This window comes from Pristis pectinata, chromosome 29 (assembly GCF_009764475.1).
Source record: "Pristis pectinata isolate sPriPec2 chromosome 29, sPriPec2.1.pri, whole genome shotgun sequence".
Taxonomy (NCBI): Eukaryota; Metazoa; Chordata; class Chondrichthyes; order Rhinopristiformes; family Pristidae; genus Pristis; species Pristis pectinata.
The window spans coordinates 18214870-18240758 of NC_067433.1; the positions used below are offsets into that span (position 1 = coordinate 18214870).

A 25889-nucleotide genomic window follows, 5' to 3' on the forward strand; every position below is an offset into this window, starting at 1 on the left:
ACTAATTTTAATAAGATGGAAGAATAATAATGCAATCATAATTTAAAGCTAAACTGAGAGGCAAATGTATCCTCGTTCTCTTTAAAAAAACATGCATCATCTTCAACAAAAAGCATTTGTTATTTGTTTACTTGAAGCAGGATGTGAATTGTGTTGAATGCATCATTTTACAGGAACTCCCCACGCTGAGATAAAAATAGACGCATGGCATCTCTGCCACCCCTGTAAAGATGCAATTACCAGATCAGATGTTTCACGAAGATTGTGACCCTTCATGGGGTCTATTTGACACCATAATAAGCCTTTTGTTTGAACAGCAGTTCATCAAGGGTCACTGTGCATCAACTGTTTTTAAATCCACTATTTTCAAGTTGTGTTGTAAGTGAATCACTGCATTGTGCACTTGGTCTCCTGCCCATCTGAAATGTGTCAGAGCCCCAGTGCAATGCTGCATCCTGTACAATACCTTTGTTTACACCATGGAGCTGATTAACTACTTCATGACAGACCAGAGTTAGGGAAATATTGGCATTCTCCCTCAAAGTGTCAGTCGCATCCAGCCAGATGCATCACAGCTTGGTGTGACAACTGCACTGCTCAAGACCACAAGAAACTGAAGAGAGTTGTGGGCACAGCTCAGCACATCACACACACCAGCCTCCCATCCACTCATTCTGTCTACACTTCCTGCTGCCTTGGGAAAGCAGCCAATATAATAAAAGACCCCTCCCACCCCGGTCATTCTCTCTTCTTCCCCCCCCCCCCTTGTAAGTCCTGCCTGATGGAAGGACTTGAAAAGCTTGAAAACTCGTACCACCAGGCTCAAGGACAGCTTCTATCCCACTGTTATAAGACTTTTAAATGGACCCCTTGTAAGATAAAGATGAACTCTTGATCTTACAATCTACCTCGTTGTGGCCCTTGCACCTTATCTGCCTATCTGCACTGCCTCTGTAACTGTAACACCATATTCTGCATTCTGTTATTGGTTTTCCTTTTATACTACCTTGATGTACTTGCGTTTGGAATGATCTGTATGAATGGCATGCAAAACAAAGTTTTTCCACTGTATCTCAGTACACATGACAACACTAAACCAGTTACGAAACTGATTATTATCATGCTGAGTTCTTGATCAGGCCAATCTCATTGAAAATACCACCATGGGATCTTCCGCGCCCACCTGACGGAGGAGACAGGGCCTTGGCTTGACATTAACCTAAAAGACGGCTCCTCTGATCAAGTGGCACTGCCGGAGAACTGCACTCAGGCATTGTTCAGTATTTTGTGCTGGAAAAGTGTCCACGGCTGTCGAGCAGGGAGGTGGGAACAAATGGAGTTCCTTCAAAGAGCTGGCTTCCTCTGCAGTGTGGTTCCATGAGATCGGAGTCCTACTCCTGGTTCTGTGCCAAACCTCATTCCAATGCAGAACGCCGATGGAACAGGGTGAGCCCAGGTGATTTATGGCCCTTCCCCATCCACATCAATCCCACTTCACCCTTGTACAGCTAGTAGAGCCATTGCTTCACAGCTCCAACAACTCAGGTTCGATCCTGACGTCCAGTGCTGTCTATTCTCCCTGTGACCATGAGATCAGAAAATATAGGAACAGAATTAGGCCATTCAGCCCATCTGCTCTGCCATTCAATCATGGCTAATTTTTTTCAACCCCACTCTTCCACCTTCTCCCCATAACCCTTAACTCCCTTACTAATCATAGAACATAGAAAACCTACAGCACAATTCAGGCCCTTCAGCCCACAAAGCTGTGCCAAACGTGTCCCTACCCTAGAAATTACTAGGCTTACCCATAGCCCTCTATTTTACTCAGCTCCATGTACCTATCTAACAGTCTCTTGAAAGACCCTATCGTATCAGCCTCCACCACCGTTTCCGGCAGCCCATTCCATGCACTCACCACCCTCTGAGTAAAAAAACTTACCCCTGACATCTCCTCTATATCTACTCCCCATCACCTTAAACCTATGTCCTCTTGTGGCCACCAATTCAGCCCTGGGGAAAAGCCTCTGACTATCTACCCTATCCATACCTCTCATCATCTTATACACCTCAATCAGGTCCCCCCTCATCCTCCGTCTCTCCAAGGAGAAAACGCCGAGTTCCCTCAACCTGATTTCATAAGGCATGCTCCGCATTCCAGGCAGCATCCTTGTAAATCTCCTTTGCACCCTCTCTATGGCTTCCACATCTTTCCTGTAGTGAGGCGACCAGAACTGAGCACAGTACTCTAAGTGGGGTCTGACCAGGGACATATATAGCTGCAACAATACCTCACGGCTCCTAAATTCAATTCCCCGATTGATGAAGGACAATACACCATATGCCTTCTTAGCCACAGAGTCAACCTGCGCAGCCGCTTTGAGTGTCCTATGGACTCGGACCCCAAGATCCCTCTGATCCTCCACACTGCCAAGAGTCCTACCATTAATACTATATTCCGCCAACATATTTGACCTACCAAAATGAACCACTTCACACTTGAAATGCACTTGAATTTTATGAAAGTTGAAAAATCGAGAACGTATCAATCTCTGCCTTAATACACCCAATGACTTGGCCTCCACAGCCCTCTGTGGCAATGAATTCCACAGATTCACCACCATCTGGCTGAAGAAATTCCTCCTCATCTCAGTTCTAAAGGGAAGTCCCTTGGATCCTAGGCTCTCCCACTGATGGAAACATCCTTTCCACGTCCATTCTATCCAGGCCTCTCAGTATCCAGTAGGTTTCAATGAGATCCCCCCTCATCCTTCTGAACTCCATCAAGTACAGGGCCAGAGACATCAAAGGCTCCTCATATGTTAAACCTTTCATTCCGAGAATTATCCTTCTGAATGTTCTTGTGACCATGTTGGTTTCCCCCGGATGCTCTGGTTTTCTCCCACATTCCAAAGACGTGCAGGTTGGTAGGTTAAATGGCCACTGTAAATTGCCCCTAATGTGCAGGAGAGTGGCAGGAGAATAGGAAGAGGGGGAGTTGATGAGGAGGTGAGAGAGAATAGCTTACAGGGAAATAAACAGAGGGGTGGAATTTGGAGCTACAAGATACTGCAGATGCTGAAATCTGGAGCCATAAGACAAACTACAGGAGGAACTCAGCGGGTTAGGTAGCATCTGTAGAGGGAAATGAACAGTCAATGTTTCTGGGGGAATGGGATTGCTCCAGGAGCCACCATAGACTCGATGGGCCAAATGGAATGACTCTCCACCACATGACAACCCTTGGGCTATTCAAGCAGCCAAACCATCTGCAGGGATATTTTAAATTAGACATTTCCCATCAAGAAAAGGGCAGTCAAAGATCAAAAAGATCCTCTCAGCAGCCTGTTACCAAGGGTTTAAGGAAACCCACTCCGGAGCATGTGAATTTGAAATCTGTACTCTCTATTTGCAACTTGGGTGGGTTGTGTTTTGAATTTAAATTGGCCCCTTTCTTTCACCTCCATGCACAACAGCCTCTCAATCAACAGTGCTGTCGGGACCACTGTGGCAGCCAGTTCACAGCAGCTGGTACAGGGGCAGAATCCACCTCCGCCTGCCCTGTCCTGTCCTGGGCCAGTCACCCCTCTCTCTGCCCAGCATGGGTGGGGCACATCGGAAGGATGATGGGGGTTGAACTCACAGAGTACTATCTGCCCCAAAAGGTTTAATCCAATATGTATGCAAGTTTCTGCTTCAATGATTAAATGCTTCAAGTACCAATCTGTCACTCTATATTCCAGTCCAAATGCAGTCAGTGTATCTGCTGCAGCCAGAAGCATCACATGCAGAACATTCTTATATTTCATATTAAAGGAGGCCATTTGGCCCATTGCATCTCCGCCAGCTCTCAGAGCAATCCCATCGTCCCACTATTTCCTGGTAACCTACTCTCTCTCTCTCTCTCATATGTCTGTCAGCTACCCCAGTTCTCCTGACACCCATCAACCAGCCTGCACATCTTTGGGATGTGGGAAGAAACCGGAGCACCCAGGGGGCGGTGGGGGGGGGGGGGGAACATATACAGTCATGGGGAGAACATGCAAACTCCACACAGACAGCACCCAAGGTTGGGATCGAACCCAGACCTCTGGAGATGCAAGGCAGCAACTCACTGCACCACCCTTGTACCCACTTCATGCAACAACTGCTTTGGTCTGTTTTTTAGATCCAGTCTCCAAACATGTTACAAATTACAGTGGAATGGGACACTGTCTGCTCCTCTGAATTACTAATGGGTATTTTTTTGCAAGGGATGCTCAGCCCTTTTAATTACACTGATCAATCTGGGATGGTGGGGAGCAGCAAAATACCAAAAGCAGCTGGCTCCCTGTTCATAAAAACAGGAAGAAAAAAAAACATTGTGGAAATGACTGTGCTCAAAGGCAGATGTCTCAGGAGAAGGGGATGTTCATCTACATGGAATGTCTCGTAATTTGAAGTTTTACTGTGGTTACAAACAACTGAGTAGTACTCCTTCCCCACCCCCAACCTTCTCCCCTTCAACTGGAGCTGGGGGAAACTGCAGTGGGAAAGCAGCCAACGTAGTCAAAGACCCCTCCTACCCCAGTCATCTTCTCTTCTCCCCCCCCCTCCCCCCCCCCCGTTCCATCAGGCAGAAGATTTTAAAAAAAGCTCGAAAACACGCACCACCAGACTCAAGGTCAGCGTCTATCCCACTGTTATAAGACTCTTGAACGAAACTCTTGTAAAATGAACTCTTGATCTCACACTCTTCCTTGTTGTGGCACTAGCACCTTATTGTCTACTTGCACTGCACTTTCTCTGTAACTGTAACACCATATTCTGCATTGCTTTTCCCTTTGTACTACCTCGATGTATTCATGCTTTGGAATGATCTGTATGGATGGCATGCAAAACAAAGTTTTTCACTGTATCTCAGTACATGTGACAATAATAAACCAATTACATTGTTAACCAGAACCACTCCATGTACAAAGCCTTGACAACCAGGGTCAACAAATGAGGAAAGAGTGAATAGGCCAGGATTGTTTTCTTTGGAACAGAGGTCGAGGGAAGACTTAATTGACGTGTATAACAGTATGAAGAGGCTGGACAGAGGAAGGTGCCATGTCTCTCAGCAACTGACCAATAACCAGGGACAGAGATTTAAGTCCTGATGCAGGGTCTCAAGTTGAAACATCAGCAATTCCTCTCCCCTTACAGATGCTGCTTGACCCACTGAGCTCCTCCAGTAGTTTGTTTGTTGCTGCAGAGATTGAAGTACTCATTTGCAAGATTACAGGGGAGATGAGGAAAATAGTTTTCACCCAGAGAATAGTGTAGATCCAGAACTCAGTGCATGAAAGCGTGAGAGAGGCAAGAGCCCCCATCACATTGAACAGGACATGATTCTGTGCTTGAAGTGCAAGGTTTATAGTCCCAGTGCTGGAAGCTGGGATTAGGCTAGCTGGGTCTTTCTTGACTAGCACAGGGACAATAGGCTGAATGGCCTCTTTCCGTGGCACAGATTTTCACTGATTAATGGGGATGGGTGGTGTGGGGGCTTGCCTCTCGTCGTGTCCTGGCCCATTACCAAAACCCACAGGGGTGAACAGTTGCAGACTGCATCCCCTCACCGACATTACCGAGTTCCTGGCCTCGGCTGCCATGGGCTGCATGTGGAGTTGTCACCATTATCATCACTAGCCGTCAAACTGCCGGCGCAAATTTCCTGGCTACTTCCCAGAGCACGAACAAACAAAACTGCCACCAAGACAGTGAGGTAGACAATAGAAGTCTGGTCAAAGAGATGGGTGTTCAGGAGCTTTTAAAAGGAGGTTCGGAGAGGCAAGGTACTGCTGGCCTTGTCTCTTACAACGGTGCACTGGTGAGGATAACTCTCGAGGACTTCACTCCCTAAAGCCTGGCCACACCTGACCTCCTTTCCCACGTTCACAAGCTAGGGTACAGCAAAGGAAGAGGCCATTTGGCTCATTATGCTAAATGGTGCAGCCATACGCTGCTTTAAGAACCTTCATTGTGCCCAGCGTTACAAACTGTTAGTCTATTGAGATTGGGGGTGGGGGGGGGGGGGGGGGGGAAAGAAGGTGACAGTGCTTTGCAGTCAAAATGTTGTTGAGGGGCACAGCGGGCAGGGGTGCTGCCTCACAGATCCATTAACCTGGGTTCGATCCTGGCCTCCGGTGCTGTCCATGAGGAGGTTACGCCTTCTCTCTGTGGGTTTCTCCTTGGCCACTGTGAATTGTCCCTTGAGAAGCAGCATCTGGAGGGAGTTGATGGGAATGTGGGAAGAATAGGTTAGCAGGGAATGGGATTGCACTGTGAGCTAGCAGACACTCAATGGGCTGAACAGTCTCTTTCTATGTCATAAGGAAATATGAAATATGGGCCTGTGGCCTTGCACATCCAGGTGTCAGGATGTCAGTGAGGGACACCATGTATTGGTATTGGTTTATTATTGTCACTTGTACCAGGGTACAGTGAAAAACTTGTCTTGCATACCGTTCGTACAGATCAATTCATTACACAGTGCCTTGAGGTAGTACAGGGTAAAACAATAACAGAATACAGGGTAAAGTGTCACAGCTACAGGGAAGTGCATTGCAGGTAGACAATAAGGTGCAAGGTCAGACAAGGTAGATTGCGAGGTCAAGAGTCCATCTCATCATATAAGGGAACCATTCAATAGTCTTATCACAGTGGGATAGAAGCTGTCCTGGTGGTATGTGCCCTCAGGCTCCTGTATCTTCTGCCTGATGGGAGAGCAGAGGAGAGAGAATGACCCGGGTGGGTGGGGTCTTTGATTATGCTGGCTGCTTCACCAAGGCAGTGAGAGGTAAAGACAAGAGTCCATGGAGGGGAGGCTGGTATCAGTGATGCGCTGGGCTGTGTCCACAACTCTCTGCAGTTTGTTGCAGTCCCGGGCAGAGCAGTTGCCGTACCAAGCCGTGATGCATCCAGATAGGATGCTTTCTATGGTGCATCAATAAAAATTGATGAGTGTCAAAGGGGACATGCCAAATTTCTTTATCGCAGATTCCCTCTCTTGGTATCTCAGCAGTTCAAGTTCAAGAAGTCATAAATCCTGGATCAAGCCTGGTTTTTGGTTACACATTGCCCGCAGCAGCCTTTGGATGCAAGACTGGATGGAACATCAGCAGGCAAGACTTGCAGTGTACATTATAACAAGCCAGGGTCACCAGCCTTGGTCTAGTTATCACATCCTTTCAAATAATAACACCAAACCCAAAGGCTCTGGCAGATCCCAGAAGCAGCATTTCCCCACTTGATGTCTGGTTGGTTTCTTTCCAAACACGTGGGAGCTCACAAAGAAATTAGTCACTTCAAAATATTTCAACATGAGCTGAGCATTCAAAATAAGTTCTCATAACAGCAGTCACTTGCAGCAAACAAAAGGCAACAATTATTTTTGATCATTGCATCTTGAAAGGAAAAATTGCCTCAGAATAAGACACTGGAGTATGAATGGCTCCTCTCTGGAATCAAGATGTAGAGCATCAGTTTGAAGATATCTCCCTTTTGTGGATGATTATACATTGCATTGGCCCTTACTAATCCTGAGTTTTCGGATGACAATTGACTCCTTGGTGAACTCCAGAAAATGTGCTGGTAGGTTACGACAAAATATGAGTGGTCAACGATTCCTGCCATAGAGGGCGTCTCTGTTGTACAATAATTGGTTCTACAGCCAGGAGATCCTGCTGCTAAAGCAATGCTGGCAACTTAAAGAAGCAATTGGTTCTGCTCTGCACACGAGGGGAGGGCCGCACTGGGCACAGATTCACACTGAACGTCTTGTGCTCACATCCCCGTGTCTTAGGCAGGTAAATACAGGAAGACAGCGGCCTGGCACAACTCACATCACAAACATTCTGCAGTTCCCACCCATTCACTCAGCGTGGTTTGGAAAGGACTTACCAGTGTCAGTCTGTTTGGGGGTCAGTTCACTTTCAGAGAGGCCCAAGGGTCCTGGGGCAGGTGTATCAGCAACAGGTGTCTCAAAATTGGTGTCGGAGTCAGAACTGGGGGAAGAGGGAGAGAAATGAAGAAGTGTGCTTTCTGAAGTGAATCTCCATGCATTCACATTCCCCCGAGATTAAACAGCGGCTGCATTTACCCAGACTGTATACACAGCACACACACACCATGCACATGCACACTCACCATTATATATATATATATATATATATATATATATATATATATATACATACACACACGCTGTATGCATGCATGCACACACTCACCATACACACACTCATGCACACCATATGCACACACACCAATTACACACCACACCCATACACACACTACACAGTCACACACATCCACCCACACACCATACACACCCCCATACACACACAAACCACAAACATGTCAAATACACACCCCATACACACCAAATAGACACCCCACACACACCCAAACCATAGATACACACCCTCATACACACACCAGACACACGCCCCATACACACAATACACACCATAGACACACACACGCACACACCCCCATACACACACACCATACACATCCCATACACACACACAATACACACCCACACACCAAATAGACACCCCGCCCACAGCTATACCATATATACACCCCTCCACACACACACAGACATGTCCAGTGCAGCAACTTGCCTGAAGCTGACCCTCCTCACGGCGGGCTCTGCCTCCCCGCCCTCACTGGGTCCCTGCTCCTGGTCCTCCCCATCCCCAGCACCGCCCCGCACCGCCGTCCAGGTCCACCTCGCCCACTGGAGGGGAGACAGGATCTGCCACGGACTGAACGCCATCGGTGACAGCCTGCAGCTAGCCGGCCGCCCGCCTGCTTCTCCCAAAATGGAGGGGAACTCCAGCAGCAAGGCTGGTGCCCGACCGAGTGAATCTGCGTTGCTGCTGAAGCCGCGGATGTGGTTAAACGTGAAACATGCAGCCCGCTTCCTTCCAGTGAGCCGCTGCTGCTGACACCCGCCAGCTCCTCCCACTGCTGCCTGTGCCCAGCAGATCCCGGAGCATTCCAAAGACACATCTCCTCCTGCACCCACCCCTCCCCAAATACCACCCCGGGACCCCCAGAGACACCCCACTTCCCTCCTCAATCAAACTGCAGGGGACTGAGACCCCTCCACACAGAAAGATGGCTGGTCCTGAACACCGGGGCTGAGATTGCAACAGAACCCGGCAAAGACACTGTCCAGATTCCACTGTGCATTGGCATTGACATTCTGTATAAATTATTTCATACATTGGGACAGCGTGTTTAAATCGAGCAGTATTTTTTTAATCAGTCACTGGAGGTCATCTATATATTTAGTTTGCTAATTACTGTCCTCTTCAAACTGTCTTGCTGCCTCTGTGGATAACAGGCTGCCTGCCAAAGATATAAAAATACTCCAGAAAGCCCAATCGTGCTTTTCCAACATTAAATAAACAGTGGACCGACGTCGCCCGGCTCACTGACATCCCCACAGCGTTTGAACTGCGGCCTGGTACACTACAGGTAGCAGAGGTCAGGACCCCCAGTTCCCAAGAGATTGGCCTCGGTGGCCATGGCCCAGAGGCTCAGCGACACCATGGAAATGTTACGGTGTAGAAGGAGGCCACTCATCCCATCGAGTCTGTCCCCACTCCTATCCCATCCCCTTTACCCAGAGCCCCTGTGTTATTTCCTCTGCAGTCGCATGCAATTCCTGTGTCCTGGTTCACACCCACTCTGTGCCTCCTCCCCCCACGCCCACGACTGACAGAGTGGCTGCGACCTCCAGGACATGGGTACCCGGAGTCATACAGCACAGAAACAGGCCCTTCGGCCCACTTCATCCATGCTGACCAAGTTGCCTACCTGAGCTCGTCCCATTTGCCTGCATCCCTCCATACCTTTCCCATCCATGGATCTGTCCAAATGTCTTTTAAATGTTGTTACTGTACCCACCTCAACCACTTCCTCTCGCAGCTCGTTCCACATACCCACCACCCTCTGTGTGAAGAAGTTGCCCCTCAGGTCCCCTTTAAATCTCTCCCCTCTCAACTTCACAGTAGTGTAGTGGTTAGCGTAATGCTTTACAGCGCCAGTGACCTGGGTTCAATTCTGGCCGCTATCTATAAGGAGTCTGTACGTTCTCCCCGTGTCTGCGTGTGTTTCCTCTGGGTGCTCCAGTTTCCTCCCACATTCCAAAGACATACGGGTTAGGAAGTTGTGGGCATGCTATGTTGGCGCCGGAAGCGTGGCGACACTTGCAGGCTGCCCCCAGAACACTCTACACAAAAAGATGCATTTCACTGTGTGCTTCGATGTACATGTGACTAATAAGGATATCTTCTCTTATCTTAAACCCATGCCCTCTAGCTTGAGACTCCCCCAAGCTGGGAAAAAGACTGTGGCCATCCACCTTATCTATGCCCCTTGTGATTTTATCAGACCAGCTCTGCAGCAACTGGCAAGGGAAAAACCAGCAGCCTCGCCGACCTACGGCTCACAGAAGATAGTTGAAGTTGGAGTGACCACCACACAGTTCCTGTGCATTCAAAGTCCTGCCTTCACACTGAGGGCAGCATTCATTGCATTGTGTGCCAGAGGTTTCCACTGAGAACAGATCAGGCAGCTCAGAACCAAGCAGTCTTGCGCCACTGTATCCCACTGCAAGCTGGCCTGACATATCCCTCACTTGACCGTTACCATCAACCCTGCTTTAATAAGGACTGGAAGGGAGGGGGGAAAGCAGGGGCAGGGGGCAAATACTGGCCAACCAGTGATATCTTCATGCAAACACAATGATTAGGAGGAGCAGTAGTGCTGCTGCCTCACAGCTCCAGCAATCCTGGTTCAATCTTGACCTGGGGCGCTGCCTGCCTGGAGTTTGCACTGTGACCGCTCGGGTTTGCTCCGGGTGCTCTGGTGTCCTGGTCGGTAGGTTAATCAGTTGCTATAAAGTGTGTGGTCAGGGAATTGGGCGGGGGGGGTGAGGTGGAAATGCTGGGCACGTCGTAGAGTCACATAGCACTGATACAGGCCCTTCGGCCCATCACATCCATGCTGAGCATCAAGTACCTATATATACACTAATCCCATTGATCAGCATTTGTCTGTGATCTTCTAAGCCTTGGCTCATCCAGATGCTTCTCAAATGTTGAGGGCGTATCAGCCTCCACCACCCCCTCAGGCAGTGCGTTCCAAAATTCTTCCTCAGATCCCCTCTAAACCATTTACCCCTCATCTTAAACCAATGTCTTCTGGTCTTAGACACCTCTTTCGTGGGGAATTGTTTCTTACCCATCTGATCTATGCCTTTTCATCTTTTATTTTCTGCAGACTATCCTTCTCATTCTCAACGGGCGGCACAGTAGTGTAGCGGTTAGCGTAACGCTGTTGCAGCACCAGAGACCTGGGTTCAATTCCCGCCGCTGTCTGTAAGGAGTTTGTATGTTCTCCCCGTCTGTCTGCGTGGGTTTCCTCCGGGTGCTCCGGTTTCCTCCCACATTCCAAAGATGTACAGGTCAGGAGCTGTGGGCATGCTATGTTGGCGCCGGAAGCATGGCGACACTTGTGGGCTGCCTCCAGCATATTCTCAGTAACGCAAAAAGATGCATTCCACTGTGCGTTTCAATGTACGTGACTAATAAATAAATACCTAAAATATCTATATCTATATCTATATCAAACCCCCAATTTTTGTGTCACCTGACACAACTTACTAACTTAACTTACTAACTTACTAACTTAAGTCAAACTTACTAACCATCCCCACTGAGATGTATGAAAGAGATGTTACAGGGGAACTAATGACGTCCTCCTGAGGAGCAGGGCTGGGTACGTGGCCCTTCTCAGTGTTCAACACGATCGTGGCTGATTTAATTGTAACCTCAACCCCACATTCCCACCCACCCACAGTAACCTGAGAATGATTAAAAGAAATTAGAATGTAATTTCCAAAGAACAGACATCAAGTTTCCCCTTCCACCTTCCTTAAATAGCAGGATCTCCTGTGCAGTTTTTCAGCCTAAGTGAAAAGTTTCCCAAATCAGTAGGGCATCTGTAATGTCCTGGGTTGGAACCATTGGGCAGTCAGGGCTTGCCACGTTTCCCTGTCACTTTCTCCATTCCTGCAACACTGCCTACATTAATTTTGGGTGAGATCATGCTCCTGATTCAATACTCGACTTCCCTGAATACCCTACATCCTGCCCTCCTTCACTTAAGAGTCCTCTTCTCAGGGAACCACAAAGCTCTTAACCAGTCTCTCTTTTCTGCACTTAAAGCTAATTTTTTAATGTTGATTTTACAATCTCTTGCAAGCGTGATTTTATACTTTCTCTCTGTTACAGGTGCCTAGAAATTGGATCCATTAGTGCCTGCTTTTTAAGTGCTTTACACTCAGTAGATAATACAAGCCATTATAGTCATGGAGTAATACCGCATGGAAACAGGCCCTTCAGCCCAACTCATCAATGCCAACCAAGATGCTCATTTAAGCTTATTCCATTTGGCCCACATCCCTCTAAACTTTTCATATCCATGTACCTGTCTGAGTGTCCTTTAAATGTTGTTATTGTACCTGCCTCAACCACTTCCTCTGGCAGCTCGTTCCATATACGCACCACCCTCTGTGTGAAGAAGTTGCCCCTCAGATCCCTTTTAAATCTTTCCCCTCTCACCTTAAACCTATACCCTCTAGCTTTTGAGTCACTTTTCCTGGGGAAAAGACTGTATGCATTCACCCTATCTATGCCTCTTGTGAATTCATACACCTCTATAAGGTGTATAAAACAATGTCATTATTTCCAGATGAAATTAGAATCGTCGCAAGATTAGACTTCTGGCCGCCATTTCCCTCCAGGGTATCTGACCTCTGCTTAGCATCAGACACACATGCAGGTCTTTCACCCAACCTACCGAGGAATCTGGACTTCCCATGGGGAGAGTACGACTGTTGTGACAGTCACCAGGAGCACATTGACCCAAGATCACCAGCGAGCCAGGAATGAGAGAGTCTCCATTCTGATGTCTATGTACTGCACACAGCATCTGCCAGCACCACACTGTGAAGCTCATGATGTGTGCAACTTCATTGTTTAGTCTATCAATGATAACAATCTTGTATACCTTGCACCCTGGAGCTCTCACAATGAATTTGCCTCACTGATCATTCCTCACCTCTTGGTGATACAGGGCTCCACCTGCAGAGACCATTGAGTGGGGGGCTGGAGGTGGACACACACACACACACCTACACACACTGAACACTGTGTCAATTCCCCCCTTGTCTCCAGGCAGTGGTAGAAGTAGCAACCTTCTACAAGGACAGTCCTATCACTAAGATTGCTGATTTAACTTCCTTATTGTGACTGTGTCAGCCACTTCCTTACTGGGATACCATACCAACCCATAGGAGCCCACTTTCATCCCTGCTACCTTGGCACCTCTGACATGGCTGCCTCAGAGAGAGCTCGCCAAGGTCTGATGCCCTTCCCCGTGACCAGTGCAGAAACTACGAGCTCCTCCTGCAATCTCCACCAAGAAGCACACAGCTCAGGACACACTGCTGGAAATACTAGTACACGCTTTCAAAACAAAACAACATCAGATCACAAATTGTATTGGGGTTGGGTAAACCCATACTAGTACCGGTGTTGCACGCAACAACTATTTTAGTGCACCTAAACAAATCCAATCCAATTTTCTGCCCATGTCTGTTCAGTTGCCTTCGATTTTCTGTATCACTTGCAGTCACCAGGATCTTTGGTCAATTTTGCCTTTTCGTACTTTAGCTTTTTACTTTCTCGTATCTCTTGAATTATCCATGGGTTTTGTGGCTAAGTAGAGCTCTTATCCCTGAAGCGTGTAATTAGATTCATCATCACATTAAATTCCTTCTTGAGGTAATCTACCTGTTGACAGATTTGCCCAGATACTTGTGGACAGGCTCTGTCTCACTGCAGTAAACTCATCCCCAACTTCATCTGGAATTATTGTTGCTGGGTTACATTCCTTCCTGTCAAACACTGCAGGGAACAATACCACAGGGATGATTATTTGGTAAACTTCGAGGAAGGAAGTGTTGGAGGATTGGGAAGGGAATTCAAAGCTGTCACAAGGGTGCAACAGGTGGTGGTGCAGCCTCCCAATTCCAGAAACCCGGGTTTGATTCTGATCTTGGGTGCTGTCTGTGTGGAGTTTGCACGTTCTCCCTGTGATCATGCAAGTTTCCCCCAGGATCCCCAGTTTCCTCCCACATCCCAAAGTTAATTGGCCACTGTAAAGTATCTCTTGGTGTAGGTAACTGGCAGAAGAATTAAAGGGGAGTTGTTGGGCATGTGAGAGAGAATAGGTTACGGGTGGAGTGCAACTGATGGGATTGCTCTGCTGGGAGCCAACAAGGAATTAATGGGCAGAACAACCTTCTTCTATGTTGGAAATAAGTCCAAAGGCAAGATTGCCAGTGGTAGAGAGAGTTTAAAGATCAGGGACATGCAAAAGGGCAGATGGACGTTATCAGACTGGAGATCGTGTCCGCTCTGAGGGTTACTGAAGGCAACGTTTGTTGCTCAGTTTAACATTTAACTCCTGGCCTCAGTAGACATTCCCAAACTCCCTGTGGTTTTCACTTTTTCACTGCACCACTGCAAAAGTTCAATGAGAGGTCTGTCTGGTGCTGGAAGAATGATGACCCTGATAAACACACACTGCAGAAAGTCTTCCTGGTCAAGGTCCAATGTCCCAGGAGGCACTCACCTTGGCCCTGACCCTCAACCCTAGCCAATTCCCCTGGCATAGAACACTGCAGCACAGTACAGGCCCTTCAGCCCACAATGTTGTGCCGACATTTTATCCTGCTCTAAGATCTATCTAAATCTTCCCTCCCACATAGCCCCCCAGTTTTCTATCACTCATGTTTCTATCTAAGAGTTTCTTAAATGACCCTAATGTATCTGACTGCACAACCTCTGCCAGCAGTGCGTTCCACGTACCCACCACTCTGTGTAAAAAACTTACCTCTGACATCCCCCTTATACCTTCCTCCCATCACCTTAAAATTATGTCCCCTCATGTTAGCCATTGTCACACTGGGAAAAAGTCTCTGACTGTCCACTCGATCTATGCCTCTTATCATCTTGTACACCTCTATCAAGTCACCTCTCATCCTCCTTCTCTCCAAAGAGAAAAGCCCTAGCTCGCTCAACCTATCCTAATAAGACATGCCCTCCAATCCAGGAAACATCCTGGTAAATCTCCTCTGCACCCACTCTAAAGCTTCCACATCCTTTCTGTAATGAGGCGACCAGAACTGAACACTATACTCCAAGTGTGGTCCAACCAGAGTTCTATAGAGCTGCAACGTTACCTCACGACCCTTGAACTCAATATCCCGACTAATGAAGGCCAACACTCCATACACTTTCTTAACAACCCAATCGATCTGCGCGGCAACCTTGAGGGATATATGGACATGGACCCCAAGATCCCTCTGTTCCTCCACACTGCTAAGAGTCCTGCCATTAACCTTGTATTCTGCCTTCGAATTCGATCTCCCAAACTGTATCACTTCACACTTATCCGCCCCTAATATTGCACCTTCATAACAATTGATTCATAACAATTCAAAGATGTCTCCAAGTTCTTGGCTCAAAGAGCAAAGGAAAGAATTAATATTTAGGGTGCTACATCAATGCAAGTTGTTGTTGCCAGGATGACATTTTTGAAATAGTATACATTCATTTTTAATACTTAAGGCAGCTGAGTCCGTAGTCATTGCCTATCAGCTTCTGGAAAACACCTTTCATGTTCCAGGAGAATTGGCTGGGGCCAAGATGAGTGCATCCTGGGATGTTGCTCTCAACCTTCTCTGCGCCAGATTCCATCCATCAAGGACACATTGGACACAATCTAGATCATGTGATGTCCAGCAAGAATCTAGGGTACAGCAGCACCTACTACACATAAGCATTTTTGACCTCAAAGTAGTCTTCCACTTGAAGGTAGGATTATGAAGGATCATCCTCAGGTTTGGCTCTCTCTGCAAAGTCGTCACCCATTCTCTGTTTCACAATGACATGGAAGCTGCAACCCTCACCTACAGGTCCATCAACATCCCAGTATGGACTAGGGTCAAGCAAGGCTATGTCAGTGCACAGAGCCTCTTTCCAATTTTCTTCATTGTACCTCAGCCCTAACCACTGGAGTGAAGCAAATCCACAAGACCTTCACTGCCTCATCTTCATATTAACCTCAGTATGCAGACAATGCTCGCATACATTCACACTCAGAGGCTGAGCTCCAAACCTTCATGTCATACCAAACATCCAGAGCAGAGATCTACCATGGCTCAACACCAACTTCTCACCATCAAGTTTCATGGTCAATGTGAATCACTTCTCATATCTCAAGAGCCAGCCTTCATTGAGGGCCGATACTGGATATCAAAACTCATCACTTCCCCTAGTACACCAGCATGGTCTTCCACTGCTCGAGGAAAGAATGTTTGAAGATCAAGACACCAAGCCCGACACTAAGTGATTCCTGCCCTGCATATGCTTCAGAATCATGGACTACCTACAGCAGGCACCTCAAAGCACCATGGAGGAATCACTGACAACACCTCCATAAGATCTTCCAAACCCATCAGCAGGTTAAGCAGCATGACGACACAGCTGGTAGAGCTGCTGCCTCCAGCTCCCGGGACCCAGGTTCGATCCTGACCTCTGGTGCTGTCTGTGTGGAGTTTGCACGCTCTCCCTGTAAGCATGTGGGTTTCCCCTGGGCGCTGGGATATGTGGGTTAATTGGCCGCTGTAAATTGCTTCAGGTTTGTGGGTGAGTGACAGAATCTGAAGCGAGCTGGTGGGACTGTGGGGAGAATAGGTTACAGGGAAGAATTAAATAGGATAGGATCGAAAATAGGAATAGGAAAAAAGGAAAGAATAGGATCACTCTGTGAGCTGGCATAGATTCGATGGGCTGAATGGCCTCGTTCTCTGTCATTATGAAGTATTAAAAATATGTAAAACATTACATTGAAAAGTAGGGCATACAAAGTGGCAAGGGCTGGTGGTAGGCCAGAGAACTGGAAGATTTTAGCATCTAAAAACTCACACGAAGGGAAAAAAAACTGATTCTGAGAGAAAACTTGTGTGTAACATCAACACAAACAGTAAGTAACAGTATGGATAGATAAATAGGAAGAAGATGGCTATGGTAGGTGTTGGACCTATAGAGAATGAGGCTGGTGAATTAATGACAAGCAAAGAAATGGTAGATATGTTAAATCAATTTTTTGCATCAGTCTTCACCAAGGTGACCCTTCAAATATCCTTAAGATAACAGAAGGGCTAATTTCAAATAACGGGAGGAATCTGTAAAAAAAAATCCCAATTACAAGGGATAAGATATTAGAGAAACTCAAGGACGAAAGGCAGACATATCACCTGGACCCATGGACTGCACACAAGGGTCTTAAAGGAAGTGACTGCAGAGAAAGTGGACCCATTGGTTGAAACTTTTCAAAACGCGCTAAAATTCTGGGACAGTGCCAGAAGATTGGAAAACAGCCTGTGCGACTCCTTCGTTCAAAAAGGGAGGATGATAGAAAGTGGGGAACTGAAGTGTAACATCTGTTGTTGGCAAGATGCTAGAGTCAATAATCAAAAAGGAAAAACTTAATCTGGATATAATCAAACCTAGTCAACATAATTTACGGAAGGTAAATCAGGTTTGACAAATTTGCTCGAATTCTTTGCAGATGTCATAGGGAGAGGTGATAGAGGGGAACCTGTAGATGTAGTATATTTGGATTTGACAAGGTGCCACATAAGAGGCTGGTGCACAAGTTAAAATCCCAGGGTATTTGAGGAAGTGCATTAGCATGGATGGAACACTGGCTGCCGCAAGAAAACATAATTAAAATAAATGGGTCCTTTTCAGGCTGGAGGGATTTAACCAGTGGAGTGTCACCAGGATCAGTTCTTGGCCTGCAGTTGCTCCCTATTTATATTAATGACCTGGAGGAGGAACAAAATGTAGGTTTCCAAAACTGTAATGATACAAAAACATGTAGAAGGGCATATTCTGAACAGGATATCGTGATTCTGCAATGGGATATAGGTAGGTTGAGTGAGTGGGCAAAATCATGGCAAACAAAGTTTAATATGGGTAAGGGTGAGGTCACTTGCACTTAGGTATTGGTATTGGTTTATTATTGTCACTTGTACTGAGGTACAGGTGAAAAATTTGTCTTGCATACCGATCATACAGGTCAATTCATTACACAGTGCAGTTACATTGGGTTAGTACAGAGTGCATTGAGGTAGTACAGGTAAAAACAATAACAGCACAGAGTAAAGTGCCACAGCTACAGAGAAAGTGCAGTGCAATAAGGTGCGAGGTCACAACAAGGTAGATCGTGAGGTCAGAGTCCATCTCATCATATAAGGGAACCATTCAAAAGGCTGATTATTATCTAAATGGAGAGAGACTGCAAATGAGTGAAGTCCAGAGGGCTCTAAGTGTTCTAGTGCATGAATCACAAAAAGTTAGCAGCGACCTTATGCAAACAAACAATAGCCCAAGGGGGTTTAACAGGGTAGATGTTGCAATGTCTCCACTAGTGGGAGGGTCACGAACAAAGGAAAGTAGCTATAAAATAAGGGCCAGTCATTTAAAACTGAGGAGTGTAGAAATTTCTCCTCTCAGAGAGTGGTAAATCTCTGGAATTCTCTGCCCGAGGGTGGGGGAGGCTGGATCATTGGATATATTTAAGGTGGGAGATAGATAAATATTTGAAAGATCGAGGAATTGAGGGTGATGGGGAACTGGCACAAAAGAGGAATTGAGGCCGGCATAGATCAGCCGTGATCATACTGAAAGGCAGAGCAGGCTTGAGGGGCCGAGTGTCCTACTCTTGCTCCTATTTTCTTGGTTTCCTACGAAACAATGTCAGCATCCTATCCCCGAACAACATCCCCAGCTCACCGATCAAACCAATCTGCTCCAATGGACAGACCACATCATTCACACGCCCGACTAGTCGGGCCTTAATCCCGCCTCTATCCCACTGTTATAAGACTACGGAATGGACCTCTTGTATGACAAGATAGACTCTTGACCTCAGAATCTACCTCGTCATGGACTTGCACCTTATTGTCTGCCTGCACTGCACTTTCTCTGTTACTGTAACACTACATTCTGCGTTCTGTCATTGTTTTCCCTTGTACGACCTCAGTGTCTTGATGTGGTGAAATGATCTGTATGGATGGAATGCAAAACGAAGCTTTTCATTGTACCTCGGTACACATGACAATAATAAACCAATTTACAACTGACTCCCAAAATGGATACTTACTCCGGCTTCCACTGCAACAACAAAATTCGCTGAGGACAGAGAAAATATTTCAAGAATGACCTCAAAGCCTCCTTGAGAAATTGTAACACCTCATAAATTCACAGGAATCCTTGCCTGTGACTGCTCCAACTGGCGGGGAAGAGTCGAGGAAGGGACTGAATGCTTTAAAACTGTCCAAAAAGAGCACACGGCAGCCTAACACTCACAGTGGAAGGAGTGCAGAACAATCTAAACTGTCCCAACCCACCCCAGCCGTGTTAGAGACTGTAGGTCCCATATTGGCTTCATCAACCATCTCAGAACTGGACTGGATCCCGAGAGACTGCTAAAGAACTGTACTGAAACAGCTGGGCTGCAAGTCCAGTTAGTTCAGGAGCACCACAGCTGGGATGTTGGCTGGTCCCAAGGCCTTTCCTGTGTCCAGTGCTACCAACCCTTTCTTGCTATCACATAGCTAAAAAGACCTCTGGCCAAGATGGATCATTCACGCCACACTTCTGGCTCAACATAGTTACAAGTGTTTCAGCCTTGTGTTTCACTGTTGCTGTCACTAAGTAGATAATTTTATTAAGTTCTGAGAGTCCACATGAACAAGGGCAGCCCCAGCCAAGGATAAACAACTCAAGAGCAAACTAACTGGGAGCTCTGATGAAAGCTATGTGCTTAGAAATTGGCAGTCACACAATAAAGTTACTTTACTTTCTAAAGAAAGTGTTTATAGATCTGACTCTGTTCTGTGAACCTCACCCAGCCCATTATAAGTGAGAAAATACCAGAGCAAATCCTGTCCACTGAAATAAAGGCAGGAAGTGCTGGAAATTTACAGTTTGTTAGACAAAGGGATTGAGACAAATGGGGCAGAGGTACTGAGTGAGCTTACAGATCAACCATGACCTCGTTGACCTGTGCCACAGACTCAAGGGGCTGAATGGCTTCTGCTATATGTTCCTACATAGCCAGCTGCACACACCTCTGCCAAAGGGCCATCTGAGAGAAATCCCTGCCAAGCTCCATCCTCCCTTCTTTTAAGATCTTTCTTTTCATCCATTTTCCCTGCTTTTCTTATTAAAAGCTTCCCTGTCTCCTAACAATTCTTCTCCAAGGCAATTATTCCTTGCTCGTTTCTCCTTGCCTTGAACTAATCATCAGACTTAATATTGTAGGTGGTATAAAAGCTGGGGAACTCAAACAATACAGAACAAACTGAGCTGCAGAGCTTTTACCCATACACATCAGGTCCTGATGTTACTCCCACCCTGAGCATGTACTTCCATATTGTTACTGCAAAATACAGCCAGGGCAAGTCCTTGAAGTATCTCAAAGGTGCGTGTCAGGGACCTCCTTGCAAACACTCAACAGGCAATACAGATCAGAGAAGGAACACCAAGTACCAAACCAAACCTGCCTGCCAATCTGCTCCTCTATATCTCTACCGCTACCGGGGGGCCTATAGAATACTCCTAGTAGAGTAACTGCTCCTTTCTTGTTCCTTAAGTCCGGCTTCGGCTCCGAACTTCGGCTCAGAGTTGATGAGCTGGAGTCGCAGCTACAAACACTGTGCAGCATAAGGGAGGGAGAGAGTTTTGTAGACACGGTGCATCAGGTGACAGTCACCCCCCTTAGGGTAGGTACATCTGAGGTTCAGGAGGCAGATAGAATGGTGACGGTCAGGGGAGGGAAGAGGAAGAAGAAGTCAGGCAGGCAGACAGGACAGAGAGCCCCGGAGGCTGTTCCCCTCAGTAACAAGTTTTCTGCCTTGGAAGCTGTTGAGGGGGATGACCTGCAGGGGCCTAGCTGCAGTTACCAGGTCTCTGGCACTGGGACTGGTACTGCTGCTCAGAAGGGAAGGGTGGGAAAGAGACATGTGGTAGTGATAGGGGACTCGATAGTCAGGGAAACAGACAGGAGGTTCTGTGGCAGTGAGCATGAATCCCAGATGGTATGTTGCCTCCCAGGTGCCAGGGTCCGGGATGTCACTGATCGGGTCCACAGAACTCTTGAGTGGGAGGGAGAGCAGCCAGAAGTTGTGGTCCATATTGGCACCAATGACATAGGTAGGAAGGGGGATGAGGTCCTGAAGAGTGAGTTCAGGGAGCTAGGCAGAAAATTGAGGAACAGGACCTCAAGGGTAGCAATCTCGGGATTGCTGCCAGTGCCACGTGATAGTGAAGGTAGGAATAGGAGGAGGTGGCAGATAAATGTGTGGCTGAGAAGTTGGTGCAGGAGGGAGGGTTTTAGATTTCTGGATCATTGGGATCTCTTCTCGGGAAGGTGGGACCTGTACAGAGAGGTCGGGTTACACCCGAACCAGAAGGGGGCCAATATCCTTGCGGCGAGATTTGCTAGAGTGGTACAGGAGGGTTTAAACTAGTTTGTGAGGGGGAAGGGAACCGGAGGAGTAGGTCAGAGGAAGAAGGGAATGGGGAAAAGTTAGATCAAACAGGTAGAAAGGCTTTGGGGAAGGAGAAGCAGAATACAGGCTGTAAAAGTAGTAAGGTAGATGGACTGAAATGTGTTTACTTAAATGCAAGAAGTGTCAGGAATAAGGGGGATGAACTGAGGGCTTGGATAAGTATGGGGGACTATGATATCGTGGCTATTACTGAGACGTGGCTGACGTCAGGAGAGGAGCGGATATTGAATATTCCTGGTTTTCGGTGTTTTAAGAGGGATAGGGAAGGGGGGAGAGGAGGGGGAGGGGTGGCGATACTGGTCAGGGACACTGCTACGGCTGTGGAAAAGATGGATGTTGTAGAAGGATCATCTCTAGAGTCCGTATGGGTGGAGTTAAGGAACAAGAAAGGAGCAGTTACTCTACTAGGAGTATTCTATAGGCCCCCCGGTAGCAGTAGAGATATAGAGGAGCAGATTGGCAGGCAGTGTTTGGAGAGAAGCAAAAATAACAGGGTTATTATAATGGGAGACTTCAACTTCCCAAATATAGACTGGAACCTGCTTAGTGCCAAAGGTTTAGATGGGACGGAATTTGTTAAGTGTGTCCAGGAGGGATTCCTGACGCAGTATGTCGACAGGCCGACTAGAGGGAATGCCATGTTAGATCTAGTTTTAGGAAATGAACCGGGACAGGTGAAGGATCTATCGGTGGGTGAGCATTTGGGGGACAGTGACCATTGCTCCATAACCTTTAAAATTGTCATGGACAGGGACAGGTGCAGAGAGGACAAGAGGTTTTTCAATTTCAACTACGAGGCTATAAGGAGAGAACTTGGAAGTGTAAATTGGGATGTCCTTTTTGAAGGAAAATGTACCATGGGGATGTGATCGATATTCAGGGATCTTATGCAGGATGTTAGGGATAAATATGTCCCGGTGAGGCAGAGAAGGAATGGCAGGGTGAAGGAACCGTGGGTGATGAGAGAGGTGGAACGACTTGTTAGGGAGAAGAAGGTAGCATACGTGAAGTATAAGCAGCAAGGTTCAGACAGGGCCCATGAGGAATATAGGGTAGCGAGGAAGGAACTTAAGAAAGGGCTGAGGAGAGCTAGAAGGAGGCATGAAAAGGCTTTGGCTAGTAGGGTTAAGGAAAATTCCAAGGCCTTTTTCAAGTACGTGAAGGGTAGGAGGATGGCTAGGGTGAAGGTAGGTCCGATTAAGGACAAAGGTGGGAGAATTTGCCTGGAGGCAGCGGAAGTGGGAGAAGTTCTCAATGAGTACTTCTCTTCGGTATTCACCAGGGAGAGGGGTCTTGATGATGCGGAAGGGAGTGCTGGTAGGGGTAATGTTCTCGAGGTTGTTGATATCAAGAGAGAGGATGTGTTGAAGTTGTTAAATAATATTAAGACAGATAAATCTCCGGGGCCTGACGGGATTTTCCCCAGGCTGCTTCGAGAGGCTAGGGAGGAGATTGCTGAACCGCTGGTAAGGATCTTTGAGTCCTCGTTGTCTACGGGGGTGGTGCCGGAGGATTGGAGGGTGGCAAATGTGGTCCCCTTGTTCAAAAAAGGTAATAGGGATAGGCCAGGGAATTATAGACCAGTGAGTCTCACGTCTGTGGTGGGTAAGCTGTTAGAAAGGATTCTAAGGGATAGGATTTATGAACACCTTGAGAATCATGGACTGATTAGGGACAGCCAGCATGGCTTTGTGAAGGGAAGATCTTGCCTCACAAGCCTGATAGGGTTCTTTGAGGAGGTGACCAGGAAGATTGATGAGGGCAGTGTGGTGGATGTGGTTTACATGGATTTTAGTAAGGCGTTTGATAAGGTTCCTCATGGTAGGCTTCTTCAGAAGGTCAGAGGCCAAGGGATCCAAGGAAGCTTGGCTGTGTGGATTAGGAATTGGCTTGCATGTAGAAAGCAGAGGGTTGTGGTGGAGGGAGTGCCCTCGGATTGGAAGGCAGTGACTAGTGGTGTCCCGCAGGGATCGGTTCTGGGACCTCTACTTTTTGTGATATGTATAGATGACTTAGATGAGGGGGTGGAGGGCTGGGTTAGTAAGTTTGCAGACGACACTAAGATAGGCGGTGTTGTGGATAGTGTGGAGGGCTGTCGGAGCTTACAGAGGGATATTGATAGGATGCAGAGCTGGGCTGACAAGTGGCAGATGGAGTTCAATCTGGAGAAGTGTGAGGTGGTACACTTTGGAAGGACAAACTCCAGGCAGAGTACAGGGTAAACGGCAAGGTACTTGGCAGTGTGGAGGAGCAGAGGGATCTGGGGGTTCATATTCACAGTTCATTGAAAGTTGCCTCACAGGTGGAAAGAGCAGGTAAGAAGGCCAATGGGATGTTGGCTTCCATAAGTCGCGGGATTGAGTTTAAGAGCCACGAGGTTATGATGCAGCTTTACAAAACTCTAGTTAGGCCACACTTAGAGTAGTGTGTTCAGTTCTGGTCGCCTCATTATAGGAAGGATGTGGAGGCGTTGGAGAGGGTGCAGAGGAGATTTACCAGGATGCTGCCTGGATTGGAGAGTATTGAATATGAGGAGAGGCTTAAGGTGCTAGGGCTTTATTCACTGGAAAGGAGGAGGATGAGAGGAGACATGATAGAGGTATATAAAATATTGAGAGGAATAGATAGAGTAGACAGTCAGCACCTCCTTCCCAGGGCACCAATGCTCAAGACGAGAGGTCATGGCTTTAAGGTTATGGGTGGGAGGTTCAGGGGAGATGTCAGAGGGAGGTTTTTCACCCAAAGAGTGGTTGGTGCATGGAATGCACTGCCTGGGGTGGTGGTGGAGGCAGATACATTGAACAGGTTCAAGAGCTTGTTGGATAGGCATATGGAGGAACGTGAGATAGAGGGATATGCGGGAGGAAGGGGTTAGGTAGTGTGAGGGTGGTCTGATGGACGGCACGACACGGTGGGCCGAAGGGCCTGTTTTGTGCTGTATGGTTCTATGGTTCTATGGTCTTCAAAATACATCCCTCGATTAATGGAGGAGAGTCTCTAAGGAGAAATAGTTAGAAAGTAATTTTTCAGAAGGTCACTTTACTGAGCAGAGCTTTTAGTTATGAAAGAAAATAATACTCTTGGAGCACAGGATCAGGTGGAGACCATTCAGCCCGAGTCTTTCTGCTATTCTACTGGCTGGTCTGTAGTATAATTTACCAACCTCCTGTCTGATCCTTTATTGGTCTCATTATGGAGCTTGTCTGTCAGGGGCAGATTGGTGAGACACCTTTGTCTTTGGTTGTTTAGAGTAAGGCCCACCATCATATACACTTTAGCCAAAGGGCCAATGATTGGAATTGGTTTATTATTGTCACATGTACTAAGATACAGTGAAAAACTTCTGTTTGCAAGCCATCCAAACAGATCATCCCATACATAAGTAAATTGAGGTGGTACAAAAGTAAAATAACATGCAGAATATTATGTTACAGTTACAGAGAAAGTACAGTGCATGAAGCTTGGACTGTGTCTACACTGATATAGTCATCATCCTTACTATAACGCAGGATGAGATCACCAGGGAGACAGAGGAAAGGACTGTGCTCAAAGTCTCCTTGCAACATCCCACTGACTCCAAGGAATCCCTGGAAGGAAGGATACAAGGATAGAACTGAAAGGCAAAGGGGAAGGCAGAGCAAGAAGAAAATGGAGCCAGCAGAAACACAAGAGATTCTGCAGACCCAAAACGTCGACTCTTTATTTCCCTCCATAGATGCTGCCTGACCTGCTGAGTTCCTCCAGCATTTTGTGTGAATAGAGCCAGCAGATAGGGTTAACATGAAGAAAGGTAGTAAAGGGACAAAATTAGGAACTCTGTATCTAAATGTTCATGGTGCCTGAAACAAGATTATTGACTTAACAACTGCGTGAACGAGAATGATGAGTTAGCAGTTACAGAGGCCTGGTAAAACAATCAAAGCTGGTAACTCGGTATTTAGGCGCATTTGACTTTTAGGTAGGATAATGATAATAGGAGATGAAATGACTACAATTGTGTGAAGCAGTCTAAGCTCAGAAGATGTTGAGTTTACTTTGGTGTAGAAAAATAAAGCAAGGGATAAAAGACAGTGTGTAGGCAACCAAGATGGAGTCACGTAGTATTAAAATAAAGGCATATCAAGAAAAAATG

General features: G+C 46.9%; 1 protein-coding gene across 7 annotated transcripts in view; it reads right to left on the bottom strand.

The window, feature by feature from the left end:
* tacc1 (transforming, acidic coiled-coil containing protein 1) overlaps nucleotides 1–25889 on the bottom strand; it is a 164185-nt gene that overhangs the window by 101191 nt on the left and 37105 nt on the right. For 5 of the 7 annotated variants that reach the window (XM_052040791.1, XM_052040792.1, XM_052040797.1 and 2 more), the window contains one exon: nucleotides 7924–8027. In XM_052040791.1, the coding sequence (XP_051896751.1) occupies nucleotides 7924–8027 (104 nt within the window). Of the gene's footprint in view, nucleotides 1–7923; nucleotides 8028–8651; nucleotides 8992–25889 lie in introns of those variants that run through there. The other 2 variants (XM_052040793.1, XM_052040794.1) reach the window with 2 other exon arrangements.